General features: G+C 47.3%; 1 protein-coding gene and 1 long non-coding RNA gene across 2 annotated transcripts in view; one reads left to right on the forward strand and one right to left on the reverse strand.

Moving 5' to 3' along the window:
• The window catches only part of LOC108501646, an 18,655-nt gene extending 3,756 nt beyond the window's left edge, over positions 1-14,899 (reverse strand). Inside the window, exons 1-2 of the long non-coding RNA XR_001876245.1 lie at positions 14,848-14,899; positions 14,286-14,499 (exon numbers count right to left, since the gene is read on the reverse strand). This is a non-coding gene — a long non-coding RNA (uncharacterized LOC108501646). The remainder of the gene's footprint in view (positions 1-14,285; positions 14,500-14,847) is intronic.
• Positions 14,900-16,220: 1,321 nt separating this feature from the next.
• EPC2 (enhancer of polycomb homolog 2) overlaps positions 16,221-22,038 on the forward strand; it is a 38,604-nt gene continuing 32,786 nt past the window's right edge. The window contains exon 1 of the mRNA XM_017823749.1: positions 16,221-16,404. Within this exon, the coding sequence (XP_017679238.1) occupies positions 16,252-16,404 (153 nt within the window). The 5' untranslated portion in view covers positions 16,221-16,251. The remainder of the gene's footprint in view (positions 16,405-22,038) is intronic.

Below are 22,038 nucleotides of genomic sequence, written 5' to 3' on the forward strand. Positions count from 1 at the left end.
CCTGGCTGGGTGGGTGGGGAGGCCCTGGCACAGGGTGCCCGGAGAAGCTGTGGCTGCCCCTGGATCCCTGGAAGTGTCCAAGGCCAGGTTGGACGGGGCTTGGAGCAACCTGGGCTAGTGGAAGGTGTCCCTGCCTATGGCAGGGGAATAGGAATGGGATGAGTTTTAAAGTCCCTTCCAACCCAAACCAGTCTGGGATTTAATAAAGAAACCTCTCTGAGATTTTTCTCAGAGGAAAGTGGGAGGTGGAGCAGAGCCCACAGGCCCACAAAGGCACCAGCTCCTTCCCAAGGTGTCACAGTTAAGTGCCAGGAAAAACCTGGTACTGCCTAAACCTTTGTCATGAACAACTTGGTTATGACAGAATGAAAAAAAAAATTAAGAATAAAGTGTTAGAAATCAACTAAATAAGTACAACAATTTTTTTTAAATACTTTTCAAAAATGAGAACAAACTTAGGACATTTATGGAAGTACAGGTTTGGTATTTGCAACCCTAAAATAAATAAAATTAAAATAGGACAATAACTTTTATAAAACTGCTTATAAAGTCCTGCTTTAGCACCCACTGGGACCAGTTTTTGGGCAGCTGCTGGATCCAGATGTAGCTTCCAACACCTTTTATCTGCAGGACAGGAATGTCCTGCCAGCACCTCGTTTGCATCCGTACAAGGAGTGAAGTGGAATGAGTTTGTCCTGAAGTGGGACACACGTAGGCATGGAAACGCATGTCCAACATGTGATCCTTGTTAAAATACTTGGAATAGTTGTGGGGGAATTAGGCTGGAGCCCAGTAATGGTGCAAATTAAATCTGTGACAGGCAAAGAGTCCTCGAGGGGGCAGTTTTAAGCTGGGTTTAGCGAAACACAGAACCGAGCTTTGCGGAGTAACAACAAACTATCTGCATCTGTTAGAAGGGATGGGCTTTGCTAAGAGCAGAACTAACACCACTGAGGGGTGTAAGAAAGGCAACAAAGCCCAGCAAGCAGCAAATTCTGAATTATTCCACGCAAATGTCAAGTTTTAGGAGCGACTGTGGATGTAAATCTCCTTTTGGAAGGCTGAGCGTTGCCATTAAGCGACTCCATATGACGCTGCATCTGCCGGAGTTCTTTTATATCGTTTTATTTTTATGTGTGCCAGGGAAAAGGATTGGGAATTTCCACCTTCAGATCTTAATAGCATCATTTCCCCAGCTTCTGTTGTCTGTTGACTGAGAGTTTGGCGAAGGGATGATTATTTCTGGCAGAGGTTAAATCCGTACCCGACTTCTCACACCATGAGTCTTCAAATGGAAATGGGATTTTGAGGAGAACTTTTACTTTTCCGTGTGTTGACCCCAAGTTGAATTCCTTGGGAAGATGGGAAGGGGGAGGAGGTGCCCGTTACAGAAGCCTGTGCCGGAGGACTCCCATCCCCTCCCTATAATCAATCTATCCAAGTATTTCCCCAGCTCTCATTATCCCCAGTGCCTCCAGGATAAGAAGCCGAGAACAATCACCCATTGTCACTTTATGAAGGAACTTTTTCATCTTCCTTCCCCAAAGACTGAATTGTTAATTAAGTAAATTAAAATTAATTACGGCGTGTGTACGACAAGATGTTATCGCGTCTGTCCCCCGAACTGAGCTCCCTCTGCTGCGCCTGCACGCTCGTCCTCCACGGAATCATGGAATGGTAGGACAGGAGGGAATGGCTTTAAACTAAAAGATGGTAGGATTAGATGGGATACTGGGAAGGAATTCCTGGATGGGAGGGTGGGCAGGCCCTGGCACAGGTTGCCCAGAGAAGCTGTGGCTGCCCCTGGATCCCTGGAAGTGTCCAAGGCTTCATTAGCAAGATATTCCCACAGAGCCACATTCCAAAGGACATGGATGCTGCATTTCTATTAATTAGTTTTCAGAGGAAGATGTTGCCATTAATTATCGACAACGATCCTCTTATTAACTGCCTGATAAGGGTGACTTAAGTATCCAATAAAATAATGGATCAAGAGGGAATGAAGTGTATCAGGAGGATCGTTGGACCTGCAGCAAAGTGAGTGCAGTTACTTACTAAATGAAAGCAAAGGGTAATGGCTTCCTGATTTTGATCTGAAAAGTAGGAGATGAACATCTCAGATGTGTCAAATGCTTTCAGAAGAGCAAATGTTCCACAGGCTGGTCAGAGCCAGGAGACTTCTCAGCATGAGCTGGGCCAGGCCAAGGAGGGACCATTCCCATCCTTCAGCCCTCCTGTTCCCACTTACAGGGAAGGCAGATTTATCCCTATGTCTCATCCCTGAATCCAGCTGTTGGGGCACATCCAGCCAATCTCAGGATGTTCCCCAAGCAGGATTAATAACCTGTGTTACAGAGCTGTCACTGATTATCTGGCCTTTACTATCAGGCCCATGGTGTTGTTTGTGGGCTTTTGTAATGATTCTTAAAAGAAGGAATGAGATTTCTCCTCGAAAATATGCATGAGTTAGGGGCCTCCTAACTTCTAAATCTTAACTCTCAAAGAAGTTTATTTCAGCTTCATTCTCCAATAAAACCAAGCCCGGGTAAAGGCACAACTCCTGGTCAGAAGTTCATGTTCTCTCCTGCTCGTTTCTGGAACCAAAGAATAAGTAAAACAGCTCAAAGTTTACATTTCTCAGAAAAATAAAAGTTACAAAGCAAGGTTTCTTTTAAACCCTCTGCTGCAGAAAGTCATCAGGACCCGCTGTATCAGGTAAATAACCATGAAACCAAAGTTGTCTTGTCTCGAAATAGCTGCTTTTAACTCAAGTTGCACATTATCTCTTTGTGTTTGAAATCTGAGAGAACTCTTCCTTCAGACAATTGCTTCTATTCAGTGTTTCAGGGAATTCAGAAACACGGGGGTGTTTGGAATCTTTTCTAGAGCATCCTCTAAGCACAGTGTTATGAGCACAGTCTGATCTCCAAAGCAAACCCAGCTAAATTTATTCCTGCTCCCACCCACCCTGCTGAGGACTCTTGCCAGAGTTACCTGCTCACACGTCTGGGTCAGGCCTTCAGTGTTCCATGGAAATTGGATTGCTGTTCCACAAAGGCTTCCAAAGGCATTTGGAAATTTATTTCTCCCTTCGGTCTCACTGATTTTCTTTTCCCAGCTGCTCCACAGCTCCGGTTCCCCGTGCCAGGAGGTGACCTTGCACATTCTGTGCATCACCAAGGCTAAAAGGTTATGCTTAAGAGCAAAACTTCTAGTCCCAAAGTGGTGGTGGAAGGGCTGTGCCTGTGGGGAAGCCCCGGCCAGTGCCACCAAGCCGAGCTTTGCATAATCCTTGACAGTTTTTAAGCTCCATCAGACCATATTTGACTTTTTCCCCTTTGCTCTGACTGGGACATCATCCTGTGGTAGCAATCACCTCCTGATTTCCAACCTCAGAGTTGTTTTTCATCCACATGTCCTCGTTCTGATGGTTGTTCAGCTTCTCTGCCTGGATGTGTTGTCACTGATACCTCCACAGCCAGCAATCACATCCCTCTCCAGCTCTCACTCCGTGGGAGCAAACAAGGCACACACCTCTCATCCCTTCCCATTTGATCGTTTCTCCAATCCCTTGGTTGTTTTGGCAGCTGTTTGTGGCCAAAACAGGGGATTTGTTGTACCTGGGATTTGGTACTTCCCAGTAGTCTCGGTGGTACGTGGCTGTTTCTCTCCTAAATCCCCTCAGATCATCGGAGCCACACTTGGAGCTTGTGCTCACATTGGAGTCAACTGGTGTCTAGAGCTGGTTGTTGGTTGTTTCCAGTTAATCAGATCTGATTTTAAAAGCCCAGCTTTTCTTGTTTAGGACTAGATTTAGTATGAGGCACCAGATTGCAGAATGCAAGACATTAATATAAAAAAAATTAAGATGAAATTTAGCCTTGCTATACAAGAAGGCACTTAACCTTGAGCTTGTGCCACACGGTTTGTGCATTAATACCCATAATTAAGGCAATGGCCTTAATTAAATTAAATTAAAGGTGGTTGACTTGCTTGTGCCATTCTTACTGCCAGTCCTGGTGCAGTGGCAGGCACCTGCCAGCTCCATGCAGGAATATGCCCCTCATTGAGATGTGGGTTTGCCCATGGTAGAGAGAGGGATGTATTTTCCAAACAGCAGCTCCAGCTGCTTCCTAAACAACCTGCATGGAACAGTGTGGTTTGCCCTGGAATAACATGGCACGGGTATTTCCTCACTCACATTTCCCATCCTTGGAAGCTTTGACTGTGTCTTTGTTCTGAAAAGCATCTTTTATACACTACAGAGTCCTGATCCATAATTTAGAGAAGCTGTGGCTGCCCCTGGATCCCTGGAAGTGTCCAAGGCCAGGTTGGATGGGACTTGGAGCAACCTGGGCTAGTGAAAGGTGTCCCTGCCCATGGCAGGGGGGTGGAATGGGATGATCTTTAAGGTCCCTCCCAACCCAAACCATTCCATGATTCCATGATCACTAGGTCTGCCTCACACCAAACATTATTTCTCAACCAAAGCCAAATGGACTTGAACTATTTTCTCAGCCTTTTGTGGAGATGTTGTTGTGTGACCTTGTGCAAGTAAATGCATAATCATAGAACAAGGAGCTGCTAATGGGCTGATTTTTGGTGGTGTTTATGTTGCTGGAGGTATTGACTCTATCACATCCCTGTCCTTCTGTCATCCAGCACTTTCCCAGTCGGAGTTTTCCTGCATCGCTTTCCCTAAAGCACCAATTTCTCCTGGTGTTTGATTGTTTCCTGATCACCAGCTCTGGTTAGTCTGGCTCCCAGCACAGGCTTAAGGGAGAACCAGAGAATTCCAGAATCATTAGGGTTGGAAAAGACCTCCAGGATCATCGAGGTCAACCACTGACCGACCACCACATCATCGACTCACGAGACAACCCGGTGTCCTTTTCCACTTCTCCTCTTCATTTGCTTGTTAATCCACAGCTAAATCCTCTTTACAGTGGGGAGATCCTAATAATCTTGAGTTATAGGGATTTATCCTATAGGAGAAGAGCAGGGTGTCCTAAGATGGTAGGACTTACAAATCTATTGGTGAATAAAAGAAATAAAAGTCCAAAACAATGTGTTTTTTCATATTCCAGCATTGCCATTTTGAGTATCACATTAAAATATTGCCTAAATCCTCCTTTTAATTTCCTTTTACATCTGGCAGCAACTTGCAAAACATTTCAGAATATTCTGGAAAAAAAAAAAGAGAAAGTCTGTCAAAGCTTCGTCTTCTCCTAGGATGGGATTCTGCCGAAATATTCTGTAACAGATTGAGTTATGTTTTCTTCTCCAGCACCGTAATTGGCTTCATGTTTCATGATATGAACGACTCCAGATGATGTTCCTCCCGTGGATCCAGAGGTATCTCATATTTATATCCCAATAAGCTTCTAATATTGGAGAAATACATTGGGTTTTAGGACCTGTGTGACAGCTGTAGCTCTTTCAATCATTGTTATTAAGGAATATTTGCACGAGGTGCCATCTCTGTCCACCTAGACAATTTTTTTGGGCAGTTTTGACGCACAGTTTTCCTCCCTGGGTCTCTGCAGAGAGTGAAGACTCCACTTACTGAGCTCAGCAAGTGGCACTTTTTGACTACCTGTTCCTTCTTGGTTCGGCTGCAAATCAGCAGAGGCAGGAGCTGCACAGAAAATTAGAGGCTCTGTTTTAAGAAAGTTCGTTGTTGCTGTAGCTCTGATCCCTCTGGCTTTTATTTCAGCCAGATAGACGTTCCCTGGCTTTTGGGATCGATGAGTGAGGGTATATATTGGGAAGTGGTGTGGGTTTGAAGTGGGATTTGCTTTGATATTTCTGTGCAGATCCATGTGATGGCTCCCTGACTCATACAGCTGAAAATAGGTAGTGATATCAACCACAGAATTCTTCACAGATTCCCCCCCCCCTTTTCTTGCTTAGTTAGCTGCTCTTCCAAAAAATCCAGGTCATTATTCAAATCTGTGCTTAGATCAAAACTCCAGATAGCATCACTCTTACTCATTGATGATTCACTCTGGAGCAAATTTTGGTCCTACTGAACAAACTCGGTGTTGCCTTAGTCATAAGTTTGTTTAGCAAATCACATGTCAGGCTTAAATTAAGCCCTTGCTTAAAGCAGATATTTTTTGGAATATATTCTGGAAAGGTTGCACGTAAGATTTACATAGATAAGATTTATACTGAAAACTTGTCAAAGCAAAACCAGAGAATGAAAAATTCTGTTAATTCTGGGGGAAAACACGAACTTACGTTGTCAGCAGCAGATCTAAAGGAGCTACCTGACATTAAACTTGTTTTGCCAAGTCTATTTATAAATTAATTTTAAATCCTGACTTTTGGGAGTCTTTGGAGTAACAAAACCCCCTGCCCACCACCACCCACAGGGCTCAGCATCACCACAGCCTCTGCTCTGCCACTGCTGACACCAAATCCACCTTTCCCGAAGATTTTTTGGTATTTTTGATCCTCGTGCCAATATCAGATTTGCACTGAATCTTTTCAGCTGTCACCATATGGCTCTTTACGTTAACGGGGCCATTCTGCCCTGAGCGAGGAGAACGGGAATGTAGCCGAAATTAGAATTTTAAAGCTAAACACGAAATAGGTAATGCAAATAAAACCATTTCCAAAAATAGTTAGAACAGAACACCTGTGGAATTATGCTGAAAGGAAGGGCAGGAACGGAGGTGGAGGATCGGGTTATAAATCCCATGGCAGATGGAAACGGGGTTTGGTTGGATCCATCCAGAGCTCCAGCTCCTACACCATTGCAGTGAAATGGCTCTGGAAGTGCATTTGCTGACAGACTACAGGTATGGTTAAAGAAAGGGAAAAATCCATTCTATTTAATATATTCAGAGCACATCCTGGACAATGATGTGCCCGTGGGAATAGGCCAAATGCAGGAATGAGACTGGCAAACCACAGGCAAACCACAGCAGGATCCATTGGGAAAATTATCACCCCATCTCCTGATGCTGTAGAGACAACGGCTCCACTCTCATTCCCAGCTGGAGAAAAGGAAAAGCTTTAGAGGTGCTGGTTAAGCATGACCAAGGCTCTGCCCTCAGTGGGATGGAGGAGCTGTTCCTCAGCAAATTAATAACCCCAACCCTGTGCCAAGACCTACAGCTCCTTGTTGTGGTTGCCCTGTCAGAGGGAGAACCTGTTCCCTTTCCAACTGGCAATGGAGCAGAACAAAACCTGTCATTAAAGAGGTGCCAGCAGGAAAGGGAAGCTGGGGATGGAACCATAACTACCCAAGTTGGAATATTTTCATATGTCCCAGGTGACACGAGGGCAGTGTTTTCTTAAGCTTGGCACCTTACAAATGTAGTTTGGATAATCCAGACAGGTTGGGATTACAACTCCTTGACACTCCTAGGATTTATGGATCGTTTTCCTCCGAAGGATTAACCTGTGACTTCAGGAAAAGCTCACGAAATGTCCGTGTGTTTAAAATCAAGAGAGAACTGTGCAAAAGAAATTCCTTAACCAACCACCGAATTCTTGGGGGAAAATGGGAATGGATTAATTTGGGCTCCTTGAAAAAAAAACTATTGTATTTCTTCAATTGAAGTTTTATACTGAAACTCTGATGTAATTTTCCTATTATATAACGGCATTATTTTCCACTCCTTTATTTCTCCTTTGTTTCCAAGAATGATTAAGTGGTGACACTGCTCCGGGTACTTGCAGGAACATTCCCAAACCCAGCCGTTCTTTTGTCTGAGAACATTTTTGCCACACCTGGAGCAGCCAGAAGCACCAGTGTCCTGATTTGTAATCTCGTGGGCATTATTTAGGATTTCAGGGTTAGAAACTCCCGTCATGCCCCCGTCATTCCCTGATTTTCCCACGAGCAGGCGTGGGATGTCTTGCACAAAGGTTACCAGAGCCTCCAAAGGCTCAGTGGTGAGGAGTAAAGCGGGCCAGGAGTTGGTCTTGCATTGACTCACCGTGGGGTGACCTGGACAGAAAGGGAATTGGTGACAACTGTTGGTTTAACAACACTTGTGCAGGTGCTTCAGAAACAGTCCCCCGTGGTTTGGTCACCTCTTATGTTCCCTTAGACTTCCAAGTTGTTTTCAGCTGATGCTGCTCCTCTCTGCACTGGCTTTCCAGTGAATCCAGCCTCTTCCCCAACCACTTGGGCTCGCTGGAAGTTGGGTGTTTGCATGCCCTGAGAAGGCTTCTACCCAGGAACCACAAATATTCCACAAATATTACAGAGTTATAGAAGCACAGAATCAATTTGGTTGGAAAAGACCTCTGAGATCATCGGGTCCCCCCTGTGCCCCATCCCCACTTTGTCCCCCAGCCCAGAGCATTGAGGGCCACGTCCAGTCCTTCCTTGGACACCTCCAGGGGTGAAGACTCTACCACCCCCCTGGATCCATTCCAATATTTAATCACCCTCTCTGTGAAGAAATTCCTCCTGATGTCCAACCTGAACCTCCCCTGGTGCACCTTAAGACTATGACCTCTCATCCTATTGCTACCCTGAATTATCCATAATTTTAATTTTCAAGCATCCAAGGCTCACGTGGGAACACTCCAGAGTTTGAAGGCATCACCTTTCCCTCACTTCCAGCAGTGTCCTCTTTCCCTGTCTGCTCTATCCCGTGCCCACAATTCAGCTCCCACTTTTCACTCTTTTCTTCCATTTTTTTTTAGTGAACTTCAGAGAAATGTTGTGAGAGGGTCCTGCTCTGTCTGTGCTCCAGACCTGAGTCTGGGACACACAGAGGAGGCTCCTACATATCCAGCTTCAAGTTCAGCCTTAGAGGAAGACACAGTTAGGCTCAGCTGTGTGAAAATATCCTCTAAGACCAATCTGAGGTGAGACAGAGGCTCCCCAAGGCGTGCCTGGCTCCATTCACACAGTGAGGGAGCCGGAGGGGCTGTGCAGGCCCCAAACTTCCCTTTTCCTGATGACTCAGCTCTCTCAGCACTGGGCTGGCATGTGCTCCAAACTGGCCTTTCCTCAGCTCTATGTCCCATCCATCCTGGCCTTGGACACTTCCAGGGATCCAGGGGCAGCCACAGTTTCTCTGGGCAACCTGGGCCAGGACTTCCCCACCCTCCCAGCCAGGAATTCCTTCCCAATATCCAACCTAACCCTGGCAGTGGAAAGCCATTCCCCCTTGTCCTGTCACTCCGTGCCTTTGCCAAAAGCCCATCTCCAGCTTCCAAAATAAACTCACTGCTCCTCCTTCCACAGAGTTTGACTGTGAACCGAAAGCACAAGAGTGAAATAGCTGCATGTGATAACAGGCAAACCTCTCCCATCTTTTCAGGGAGCAATGTGGAATCATCAGTCTCTTATTTCAGAATCCAGAATCACTGAGGTTGGAAAAGCCCTCCCAGCCCATGGATCCCCCCTGTGCCCGATGCCCCCCTTGTCCCCCAGCCCAGAGCACTGAGTGCCACGGCCAGGCCTTCCTGGGACACCTCCAGGGAGGGCAACCCAAAACCCCCCGGGCAACCCCCTCCAAAGCCCGAACAACCCTTCCAGGGAGAAATTCCTCCTCATGTCCAACCTAAAAGAAACCAAGAAAGAAGCAAGAAGCAACCTCTGTGTCCCAATCACTTTCTTGAGGGCTGACTGCTCACATTTTTTAATGGTATGAAAGTGGCCACCAGGTCTGGAAAATAAAAATAGGCTTCTCATGCTCAAAACCCCAGCCCCAGGATGAGATTCTCACTCACCACCCCTCAGCAGTCCCCCATAGGGCCTGATGTCCAGCTGCCACGATCCCAGGATGTGTTTGGTGCTGGTGCAGCTGAGCACTGTTGTTCCTGAGGAAGCAAGAGCTGGTGTAAAGGTGTGACCTTGCTGGAGCAGCTCTTGTAAAGCACTCGTGTATTTATGGAGATCTGATTGCATGTGGAGCAGGAGATTTCAATGAACAGGCAATTTGGAAGTGGGAATACGGTATCAGCTTTGCTATGACTGATGTCTGCATAATGAAAGTGTCTTTTTTTGGTACTGTTTTCTTAAAAAAAGCCTATTTGACAAGGAAGTAGAGGAATGTGAAGCTTGAATACATCTTTAAATCTGCATGTTGATTGCATAACTTACAACCAGGACTAAAAACTTCCTTTAGTTATTACAAATGTGTGCCCTGAGTACTACAAAAACAGGATCACCACTGTTTGTTTCCAACATAACACTTTCATTTTCCTTTTGACTCCTCTTGCAACCGAGATAATATTTGTGTTTCTTGGTGCACGGCAACGTTGCTGAGAGACTCTTGTTTTTCTGTGATGGCTTTCAGCCCCATTTTGCAGAAAAATGTCACAGGATGACACTGCTCCCATACAAGTGACAATAAACTTCCCTCTGATTTTCATCAGAGTCAGATAAAAGTAAAATCTTTCCCTCCTGGGGAAACACCTCCTGGCTGACAGCAGGGGAAGTGCTTTGAGGGGACCTGGGTCATTTCTGCAGCGGGAAATGGTTCTGCCCTGGTTGGAGAGAAGCACTGGGGACATATTTGGGTTTTAAGGGGTTGTGGGAGGACTTTAGAGATTAAAAAGGAAAAAAAAGACTGAGATGTGATGATAAAGGTCTGGTATTTGCAGATAAAGGAACAAACCCTGCTAGAGAAGGTCAAGTTTTGTTGGCAGAAAAGCATTTGCCTGGACACCTTGGAAAGCCTTGGGCTATGCCCATGCAAGGTTTGGATTTTCTTGGAATTTCCACTGAATATTCCTGCCCCAGTGAGTGCTGCTACTCCAGATCAGCCCATGGTATCAACCTCAGAGCAAGGTGGGCAGGGAAAATGTTGCCATTATTAATCAGTAAGAAAAACTGTTCTACCCAGGGCACTAACTCAGAAGACAGCAATTATCGAGGTGGGTTTGTTGGGTTTTCAGGTAAGAATGTGGCTTTACAGTATTTATAAAAAGTTACACTTGGTGTATTTCCTGATTTCTTCTTTTTATCTAGTGGAAAGTGTCCCTCCCTGTGGAATTAAATGATCTTTAACTTCCCTTCCAACCCAAACCAGTCTGTGATTCTGTGATTTTAAAGTTGCCTACAGATTTACTTTTAGAAAGCAGCCCCACTTCTACCCTTGTGCTGAAATGCAGCAGAACTACGAAGCTCTGAGGAGGAAAGGGAGCATCTCTTACTGCTGGGGCAGAGGTTTTCAAAGTCCTCTTTAGGGTGAGTCCTTCACTCTGACTTGTGAACTCTGAATAAACATTGTAACAGTTTTCAATGCCCCATTATTCTGACTTTATTCATATTTTAAGTGGCAGGATGGGGTTTGATTTTTAGTTTTTCAGCACAAGCCGGGGGAGCTCCCAGCTCCTCAAAATTCCAATAAATAAGTAAATTAATGTCTCGAGTTTGCCTCCTGAGGTGTGAGATTTTGGGATAAATTTGTATACCTTTGTAAAATTGGTTTTCGTGATTTTTCTCTGCTAGGACTTTCTAAATGACAGTTGATAAATCTCTCTCTCTTGAAGGCCTATTTTCCAAAACTTAAGGCCATAAATACAATCCTTATTATGTACTGCTTTTAACAGTATATTTCTGGTTCCAGGCACAACCATGTTTTTCCTCTTCACTGGTCACTGCACTGTAAAGTTACATTTTTCCTGTGGTAAACCCCCGGATTTATGTGGTTTTGGGCTGCACTCGTACAGGTGCTTAATGGCTTTACTTGATAATTCCAAAGCAAATGAATCTGGTTTCATAATTGCATTGTTGGTAACACAGTTAGAGTCCAGAGCAGGTTTATTTTTTGAGTGGGAATCTGAGATTTTACAGCACAGGAAGCAGCTGCAGCAGGTTCCTTCAGAGAGCTGCCGGCCCTCCCGTGCCTGTGGTAACCCTCACACAGAAAGCACAATTCCCTGTCATTTTAAACCTATTCCTTGACACAAATAGTCCTGACACAAAACTTTCAAATCAGGAGCTTCCTGCTGCTTTTCATCACGTTACCTTCCTGCTATAATGTGGGGAATCAGCCATTTCCATAGCTGCCCTTTTATTTCGTTTCATTTGGTGTCCGTTGCCGTCGGGCTCGAGATTTTAACTCCATTTTCAACTTTTTATAATTCCCATTCAGAGCTTTCCATCTCCCAGGAAGCTATTCCACGCTAGATTGCAGGTTTGGGCTGATAGGTTTTTTTGGTGACCTTAAAGAGGAAAATGTGCAGGCTGCCAGTTCCCTCAACTCTTGGAATAATTGGAAATGGAAATGGTTTGGAATGATACATTAACTGTGAACATTAGCCACTAAGCATGCTTACTAGCTACTTTGATCAAGCTCTTTTTTCCTGACAAAACCCCCTTTGAAATGAATAGGACAGAGGTTCCTTTCACTTCAATCAGAGTTCTCAGACACGAGGAGAAAGAAGGACTTCATAACCTTTAAAAAGACTCCCCTAGTCCATTCATGGATCTCCTGGAAAGCTCAGCACTTTCCCTTGTGCTGGAGTTACTAAGCCAGCCTCCTGGACACTTTTAGGCTCCCTTCTAGTGAAGATTTCCTTAAACATGAGATCAAATCCCTCAATAATAAGGCTGGAATCTGGGATGTACAATGGCAGCAACACCAGGAATATTTGAGAGCGTGGATTCATCAGCATCACTTCCCTAATTGCATCCTCTGAGTCTGGAGCTGGCATGGAGCAGAAGACAATTCTTCTGAACACTGACTATCTTGATTATTTTTGTGTATTTACAGTCAAATCCATTAGCACCCTAAAAATTCCAGTTTATCCTTTAACACCCTACAGTCAATCAAGGTGTCGAACACCCCACAAGGCTCAACAACCCTGTGCATTGTCAGGGGCCAAAACCACCTCTGGACTCTCTGTTTCTGTATTTTCTGTGCCCTTTTTGTTTTTTAATACTTCTTGTACTTATAAGGTAACAATACAGAACATAGAACTGCTCATGCCATGTCATGTTGCAATAATGTACATTGAGATAATTGTCTATAAGGGATGCTCGTGCTTGGAGAAGATTAATGCAGTGAGAGAAAAAAAAAAACCCAAAAAACAAACAACAGAAACAACAACAAAACAGGATACATTTGCAGAAAAGACCACCAGGCTTCAGGCAGCTACAGTGAGAACAAGGATTCCTTGTGCTAAATGTCACTGTGGAGAAGCAGAACCAAAAGCCCCCGAGCCTATATGACTCTGACATTTCCACTGATACAGGTGCTCAAGTGGAATCTGGGGGGTTTCAGTCTATCCAGTGCTCAAATGTGCATATTCAACTCCATTACCTCTACAGAAAACACAAAGACAAGTCAGAATTCAGCTGCTGAACAGTTTCGTTTGAGACGTGGTTTCCTTGATTTGTGCATCAAAAATAACTTATTTTGTCTACAGGTGAGGTACAGCTCATGATTTTTTCACAGCTAAAACTCTTCAGAAAACCTGTAATATTTTACCAGAGGAAGAGATCAGATTATGCACTTAAAAGATTGATGGTTCTGGCTTAAAGCTAAACTAATGTAAGCTGAAACTTTAGTTTTGCCCATGTTCAGCTCTGTGCAATGGCTTTTTTGACTACATAAAAAAACCCCTCTGTATCCTACAGGGCACCATTTAAAAAAAAATTGCATTGCTTGTAGAAATAAAATAATGGGATGAGTTTAGGACTAAGAGCCACCTTGAGGGTAAATATGTTCCATTTTTGTTCTTTTTTTTATTTTTTAAGCAGTGAAAAAGAACAGAACATGCACACAAAGGGAAAAGGCTATTATTATCTATTGTTCAGCTGTGCTGACTGAAAGGGGAAACAAATCTTAAAGCAGTGTGTAAAATGCCTCTTTCTTGCAGAGAAGCAGAAAGAGGAAAGTTCTTTCTGTCTTTCAACTACTCAAGGAAGTACTTCAGGAGGAACTGCCTGTTCCACTCAGCTGCCTCACCTTTCCACATGTATGTCACCTGTGCAGCGGGGCTGTAACACACTCCAGGTAATGGAATTTTTATGGAAAATACAGCTCATGCAGAAAGGCATCACAATGGCTCTTTGAAAATGCCAACCCTCTGCTGCTACCAATTAATCATGAGTCACTTTAGGGGTATCAGACCCATTCTGGCCGCTTCTAAAACGGTGCTGAGCTATAAATTCTAGGCTAGAAACCATACAACTGTTAAACATTTATGTCTTCATCCTAATCCAAGTCAAGAACTGTATGAATAGAAAATTTTAAAGGGAGTTATAAATGTGCAAAGTATCACACTTTTGTTCTCTGTTGGTTTTCTCATCACCTTTAAAGCTTCATTTGCTCACATGACTATTACTGAGCATTTACCTGATGTTTTCATAGGAGTTAATCCAATTTCCACATCTCTTTCCCAAGCTAATTTGGGTCCGTGGCTGATGAACATAATGTTCTTGCTCTTTCTTTTTGCCTCCTGTGTATTACTGTGCTTGTTTCATCTTCCTTCTCTCTCTCTCTAGCTGGCATAATTCTTTATTCTTCATTTTGTAAATCACGTGTTTGTCAAGAACAGTAGTTGTATTTGCTGTATAAAACCACGTAAATAAAAAAATGCAACAGGTAAGTAAAAATGAACAGCAATTTAGAGACTAAACCTATTTTTTCCTAATTAAAAAATGGAATATTAGGTACAGCTGGCACTGTGATCCAAATGGTTAAGCTTTGACTAAGAGTTTTGGTTTAATTCAGAGGCAGAAGGTTGCACTGACAACTCCTGTGAGAGCTCTGAGGTGGAGGTGAATTTAGTAAACTAAAACATGACAAGTTCCACTTCAAAATGAGAAAACTTCTTTATATTTAAGGCAGCCAAGCACTGGAATAAGTGCCCAGGGAAGGTGTGGAGTCTCCCTCTCCAGACACATTCCAAACCCACCTGGATGCTTTCCTGTGTCACCTGCTCTGGGTGCCTCTGGTTAAACTGGATGATCTCCAGAGGTCCCTTCCAAACCTAAATATTGTGTGATTCTGTGGAGAAAATAAATAAATAATTGAAACGTGCAGGCACGAGTTTGTTTCTAAGTCACTCAGCTCTTCTGACAAGCTCTTTTTATTGCTGGAAGACTTTAAGTTCACACCAGCTGACGAGCTGAGGAGAGGAACCAGATGGTTTGTCCAGAGAGCAGGGGACACTGTGGGGACACTGTGGGGAACAGCAGGGAGACAACAGGGGCATGGTGGGGACATGGTGGGAATACTGTGAGGCCACGGCAGGGACTGTAGGGACACTGTGGGGATATTGTGGGGACACTGTGTGGACACTTTAGGGACAGGGTGGGGAGACAGTGGGGATACTGTAGGGCTATGGAGACACAGAGGGGACACTGTGGGGAAAATGTGGGGACACAGTGGGGACACTGTGGGACATGCCATGGACACCATGAAGGCACTGTGTGGACACTGTGGGGACACAGCAGGGAGACAGCAGGGACACTGTGGGGACATGGAGAGAATACTGTGGGGATACTGTGGGGACACTGCGGAGACTCTGGGGACAGTGTGGGGAGACAGTGGGGACACTGTGGAGGTACTATGGGGACACGGCAGGGACGCTATAGGGACACTGCAGGGACATTGTAGGGACATTGTGTGGACGCTTTGAGGACAGTGTGGGGAGACAGCGGGGACACTGTGGGGACACTATGGGGATGCAGAAGAGATACTGTGGGGACAATGTGGGGACATGGCGTGGACATGGTGGAGAAACTGTGGGGGCACTGTGGGGAGACAGTGGGGACACCGTGGGGAGACAGTGGGGATACGGCTGTGACACCGTGGAGACACTGTGGGGACTCTGTGGGAAGACAGCGGGGGTACTGTGCGGACACTGTGCGGACCCAGCGGTGGCACTCCCGGGACACTGTGGGGCCGCGGCGGTGACAGTTTCGGGACACTGTTCGGACACTCCGCTCTCCCCTCGCTCCCGGTCCCGCCGCCCCCCTCAGGCTCCCCGAGGCTCCCTCAGCCTCCCGCCCTCGGCTGCGCGCGCAGCGCCGCTCCCGCCGCGCGGGCTGCCGGGACGGCTGGCGGCCGTGGTTAATGTCCGCCATGTTTGCCATGGCGCAGGGAGCGGACCGAGCGAGCCCGGCGCGGATCTAGGGCTGCGGGGCGTGCGCGGCGAGCTACGGGCGGCCCCGCCGGGAGCTGCGCCGGGGCGGCGGGACCCTCCATGGTGGCGCGGGCGCGGCGCGGGAGCGGCTGGGAGGCGGCGGCGAGGCCGCACTGAAGGCCCCCCCCCCCCGCCCGCCCGGCCCCGGGGTGTTATTGTGAGGGGGAGACAATGAGCAAACTCTCCTTCCGCGCCCGGGCGCTAGACGCCGCCAAACCGCTGCCCATCTACCGCGGCAAGGACATGCCCGACCTCAACGACTGCGTCTCCATCAACCGGGCCGTGCCGCAGATGCCCACGGGGATGGAGAAGGAGGAGGAATCGGTAAGGGAGCGCGGCGCAGGGGGGGCACCATTGTTTACAGGCACCCCCCGCGCGGGCGCCGCCGGCCCGTATTCACCAAGCGCGCTACGCCCGGCCCGCCGCGCCGCGCGCGGGGCGCTGCGCAAACGGCGCAGCCTCGGCCGCGCTCCGCGCCGCGAGCGGGGCCCGCGCCGCCGGCCGCCATCTTCTGTGCGCGTCCCGGCCGCCGCAGCGGGGCGAGCCAGCGCACGGGAGAGCGGCGGTGCGGGACAGCGCGGGGGCACGGGCGGCACTGCGGGTGGCGGAGCTGCGGAGCGGCGCGGGATGCCGGGGCGGCGCGGTGCCGTGCCGGAGCGGCTCGGGATGCCGGAGCGGTGGAGCTGCAGAGCGGGGTGCCGGAGCAGGGAGCTGAGGTGCCGGGACAGCTCGGGGTGCTGGAGCGGGCGCGGAGTGCCGGGGCGGCTCGGGGTGTCTGTCACTTCGGGGTGTCACTTCGGGGTGTCGGGGCGGCACAGCGGCTCGGGGTGCCGGAGGTGCCGGAGCCGCTGCTCGGAGGTGCCGGCTCGGGGTGCTCGGGTGTCGGAACAGCCCGAGGTGCCGGAGCGGTGGAGGGGCTCGGGCTGTCGGAGCCGCTTCGGGTGCGGGATGTCGGAGCAGCTCCGGGTGTCGGAGCGGGTCGAGGTGTCGGAGCGGCTCCCGGTGCCGGAGCAGCTCCGAGCGCTCGTAGCGTTGTGGACTAACGCTGATACTACTCTCGGCCGATCCTGTTGTGAGTGGCTGTCAACTCGCTCGGGCTGGGGAGGCGGCGGCGGCGTGGAACTGCTGTGAGCAGCGTGCTCTGCTGTGGCACCGCACGGGGAGCGAGCGGATCCCTGCCGGCGTCTCCCTGTCGGAGGGACAGCGGGATGTGTCCCAGTCCTCCAGCCGAGCCCGGCGGCCGCGCCGCGTGTTGGGCTGTCAGTCCCTGCGCTTGGAAAAACACTGTGACTGGTCAGGGGATGCAGGGGACAGCCCGGCACTCACACACTGTGACCGGTCAGGGGATGGAGGGGACAGGGACAGCCCGACAATCACACACTGTGACCGGTCAGGGGATGCAGGGGACAGCCCGGCACTCACACACTGTGACTGGTCAGGGGATGGAGGGGACAGCCCGACAATCACACACTGTGACTGGTCAGGGAATGCAGGGGACAGCCCGGCACTCACACACTGTGACTGGTCAGGGGATGGAGGGGACAGCCCGGCACTCACACACTGTGACTGGTCAGGGGATGGAGGTGACAGGGACAGCCCAGCACACACACACTGTGACCGGTCAGGGGATGCAGGGGACAGGGACAGCCCGGCATTCACACACCGTGACCGGTCAGGGGATGGAGGTGACAGGGACAGCCCGGCATTCACACACTGTGACCGGTCAGGGGATGGAGGGGACAGGGACAGCCCGGCACTCACACACCGCACATGTGGGGCTGGAGGACACGGCAGCTTTGGCTCCCTGTGTGAGGCAGTGCCTCCGTACTTGTAGCCACCCCCGGAGTTATTTAACACCGATGTTTTGTGCCGCTCGCTGTGCACGGCGTGTCGGAGGCGTCAGCTGGACCCTTCGCGTGAAGTGCTGGAGCTTTAAGTGTTATTTCTAAGTCAGCCGGCGCGTGTTCAGGTTCGATATGTGATGTGTGTTCTTCCCGTAGCGTTATGGGAGGGAAAAGCTTTTGTGCAGTTAGGTAAACGTGAGTTTCCGGGGTTTCTGGTGAGCGGTAGGACAGCTTTGAAAACGCTTGCTTGCTTTCCGGTGTCCTCCCAGTGTGCTGGGTCTCGGAACATCTTTTCTGTCCGAACGAGGTTTATTTGGTGCTCCTCGGGGTTGTATAAGCTCAGAGGCTGTCGCCTGATGTGTCTGTACTTGCAGGCAGAGCCGGTAGTAAAGGCACCCTCCCGAATTTCCTCAATGAATCCGTGTCTCCGCCTCAGCCAAACCTCTGTGCCTGTGGATTGGCTTTTCCGAGGTTACAGCTGTCAGAGGAGGCTCCGTGCTTCCCTCCTTGGTTTTACTCACCTGACTGGTGATACTAAAAGCAATCTGTTTTATCATCGTGGAGTTTTGTTTTCTTTTCCTGTTTACTATATGTCTAATACACTGTGATCAAAGCTTCCAGTAATTCCCAAGGAGTAACTCTGCTAGGATCTGGGATTGGAGTTAAAAGGAACAGCGTTGTGGTACTAATGAAGCAATATTGGAGACGAATTTGGTTTTCTCAGTCTTGAATGTCTACCTTGCTGTGCTGTGCTTGCATTTAATATCTACGTTAATTTTTAAGTCTTATTTTGATAAATCATGTTTTCTTTTAAACCTGTCAGTGGAAAATTGCTGTAAGAGTTCAGGCAAACCAGCTGCTCGTGGGCTGCTTAAATAACCGAGGAGATCAGATTTAGACTTCAGTAAAACCGAAGGAGCATTGTCCTAAAAAGTTGCTTTTCTGTGAGAGTGAGGTTTGTTTCCTCTGCACTGACATGTGGCTCTATTTGATATATTATGTAATAGTTCCAAAATGAAACGATGGAAGCAATGTATAAGCACAGTGCTTGATGCATCAGCCAGGCAAGATTATAAATTCTGCTATTCATAGATTATTCAGATTATTGCCATGGAGTGATGGTTTCAGTCATGGGGTTGCCCTTCTTCCAGCGTTGCAGAGATAATTCTTTAATGTAGTTTTTTTGGGGGGAGTGATATATAAAGCCCTCCTAGGCAAGGCTGTTGTAGATGACAGTAAATTAAATATTGGAGAAATAGCTAAACAGCTTTAATTCACAGCAAATACTGCTGTGATCAGTTTGATGTGTTTTGAAAGGGACTTTTCAGGGGGGAGGGGTCTCTACATCCTCACTTCTGACATCTCAGTTGCTCGAGTGTCTCAGGGCCTTTTTCTAGCTCAGGTTTTTGCTGGGGTGCATCTCGTGAAAGGTGTTTGAACCCTCAGGGGGAGCTGCTGTTTTACACTTGCTGGGTGGAATCGCACAGGTCTTATGGCACACTGTGCTCCGGGGTCACACAGCACCTTCTGGCTCTATTCCACTGGAAATAATGATTATTTACGCATTTGCAGGATTTCAGATGGTTCAGAGCAACATGCCTGTCTGTCCTTTACAACCAAGTTTCGCCAGGACAGGCACGTGATTTAATTACTTTGTGATTGATCTTTTTTCCTATACAGAGGTGCAGATTTTGATGCATTTATTCGTGATGAATATTCTGGAACTATTTCTATATAAGCATCGGAGAGATTTACATCCACTTGCAGCGTTTCACAAACGAGCAGCTCATTTCTCTCACCCAGGGGTTCCAGCTGTGAAAGAATTAGGTTTCTCTTCTGCGGCGTGTTTATATTGCCAGTGTTTATAATTTACTCCAAATTAAACCCGGGGAAGAAAATTGCGTGGGTTTGTTTTTAAACTCAGGTGAGACGGGGATCACTGTTAAACAGAAGCAGGAAAATGTCCTTTTGTGAGCTTCAGACGCTGAGCAGGAACACTTGGGCTTGGTTTTTCTGATGAGTGAGAGTTGTGTTTCTTAATGCTGATGAATTGTTTTGGTGAGAAGGGGGGTGGAAGTTGCAGAATAGATAAGCCCTGGTTTTGTTTCTTATCACATCACTGTGTTTTTTATTTGAGTACATATTAATGCAGATGGCTGAGTTGCACATTGTGGGGGGGGAAATGATTTTAGGAATGAGGCAAATCCAGGCTGAAGGCGCTGGGAAATGAATTTTCCCGGGTTGGGAGAAGCTGAAAGCGTGGTGGGAATTGATGATCCCGGGTTTGCCTGGGCAGAGCTGTCTGAACCTTCCTCCCAGTCCGTGTTTGAGCATCCATTCCCTTACAGTTTGGCATTAAGTTAGAGAGGGAAAGTGCCTGAGTTGCAAGTTAAGGATGTGATTCGATGCTTCTAAAATTTTGACAGTTCCAGCGAGAAGGGACTTTCTTAGTGATCACCTCGGGATGATCTGTCTCTGACCGTTAAATCTAACATTCAATTCTGATTATTTTGACAGGCTGGAATCAGTTAACTTGCATTTTTTCCTTGCTTTCCCTTCAGTTTGTTCCCTCTCCACCCCCCAGTTTCTGCTGTAACACTGGAAACAAAATGTTCATCCTCTGGCTTTGAGGCAATCCTGGAGCTGGTGGTGCTCCTGAAGCAGCATATTCCTTGTCCTTTCAAAGCAGGGAGCTTTTAGCTTTGCACAAGGCATAGTTTTCTTGTTTGTCAAACTGTATAAACAAAAATATCCATAATGAATATTTGCTTTTTATACAGTGAACTAGGAAAGCTCAGTCAGGAGGACTTTGAAATATATGCACACACACACACACAAGATCATTAATATAATGGCAGTGCTTATTTGATATTAAAAAAGAAAGGTTATTATGACCTACTCCTACATTCACTTTTCTTTGGAACGTCCTTTTACGCTTGAACATTTATTTTTTGTGATTTCTGTTTATAAGACCAGATAGTTTTCTCTTGGAGAGAGACGTGAAGTTCTGTTGTTTGTTGTGTTGTCAACAGCCACGACTTGCAGGAAGGCACTTAAATAAATGTAGTCAAGTATTACAGGGTCACACAGGAGGGGTGAGATTGGAGGGGACCCTGGAGGTCACCTTGGCCACCTCCTCCTCAGGCAGGGCCACCAAGAGCCTCTTGCCCAAGGCTGTGTCCAGAGTATCTCCGAGGTGGGAGGTATCAGTGTGGGGGGACTTATTTAAGCTGCTGATCAGAACCACTGACCTGGTACTGCCTGATGCACTTGGGTTTAGGTTTAAAAACATAAATAAATACCTAAATGACTCCCCATGTGGACAGAACCTGCTCTTAACTGGATGTTTGTGTGGGGGCTGTGCATTCCTAGCCTGCGGTTGAACTCTCACAGTTCCTTACAAACAAAAACAAAGCAGCAGCCCGGACACCGGGGTGTAAAACAGGAGGTCAGCAGAGGATAACTCTGCTTCAAACCCATGCAAATGTTCTGTAAAACAGAAATCCCTCAGAAAGACTTCACGGAAATCTAAGTAAGAAACTCAAAAGATTTATTTCCATGCAAAACCAGGTGAAATCGAGACAGCAGACTTCGCTTAGGAGAGGAATGTTTGTTGGTTGTTTTTTTTTTTTTATTAGAATCAACTGGCTTATGTATTGGGGAAGTGCAGTTTCCAGGTTGTTTCTCAGTTTGGGTTCAGCCCCTGTATTTATTTACTCACTCTGGGTGTGTTCGGAGGCTGCTGGGATTACTGGAGTACATTTGGCAGTAGGGAGAGGGTTGTGACCTCTGCTCACGGAATTCTGAACTTCGGTTTTATTTGAGATCCCTTTCCCTGCCTTCAGGTCCTGTATTTTCCTCTCTCCCTTTGTGCTGTGCAGCGATGGTCCTCTCCAAGTGCACATTTCGACACGTTATTTCAGTTCTCAGCTCCGATCCTCAGTGCTTTCACCCGCAGCGTGTTTTTGTGGCAAACACAAACTTCCTCCCAGTCCGGGGCTGGTACCTTAACATCCCTTTGGATAACGGTGTATCGGGATTAACACCGAGCACCGCCGAGCTGTTAAACCGAGGAGCTTTGGCTTTAATTTGTTGTGGCTGAAGTTAAACGGTG

This window comes from Lepidothrix coronata, unplaced genomic scaffold, assembly GCF_001604755.1.
Source record: "Lepidothrix coronata isolate B3197 unplaced genomic scaffold, Lepidothrix_coronata-1.0 Scaffold105, whole genome shotgun sequence".
In the NCBI taxonomy this organism is placed as follows: Eukaryota; Metazoa; Chordata; class Aves; order Passeriformes; family Pipridae; genus Lepidothrix; species Lepidothrix coronata.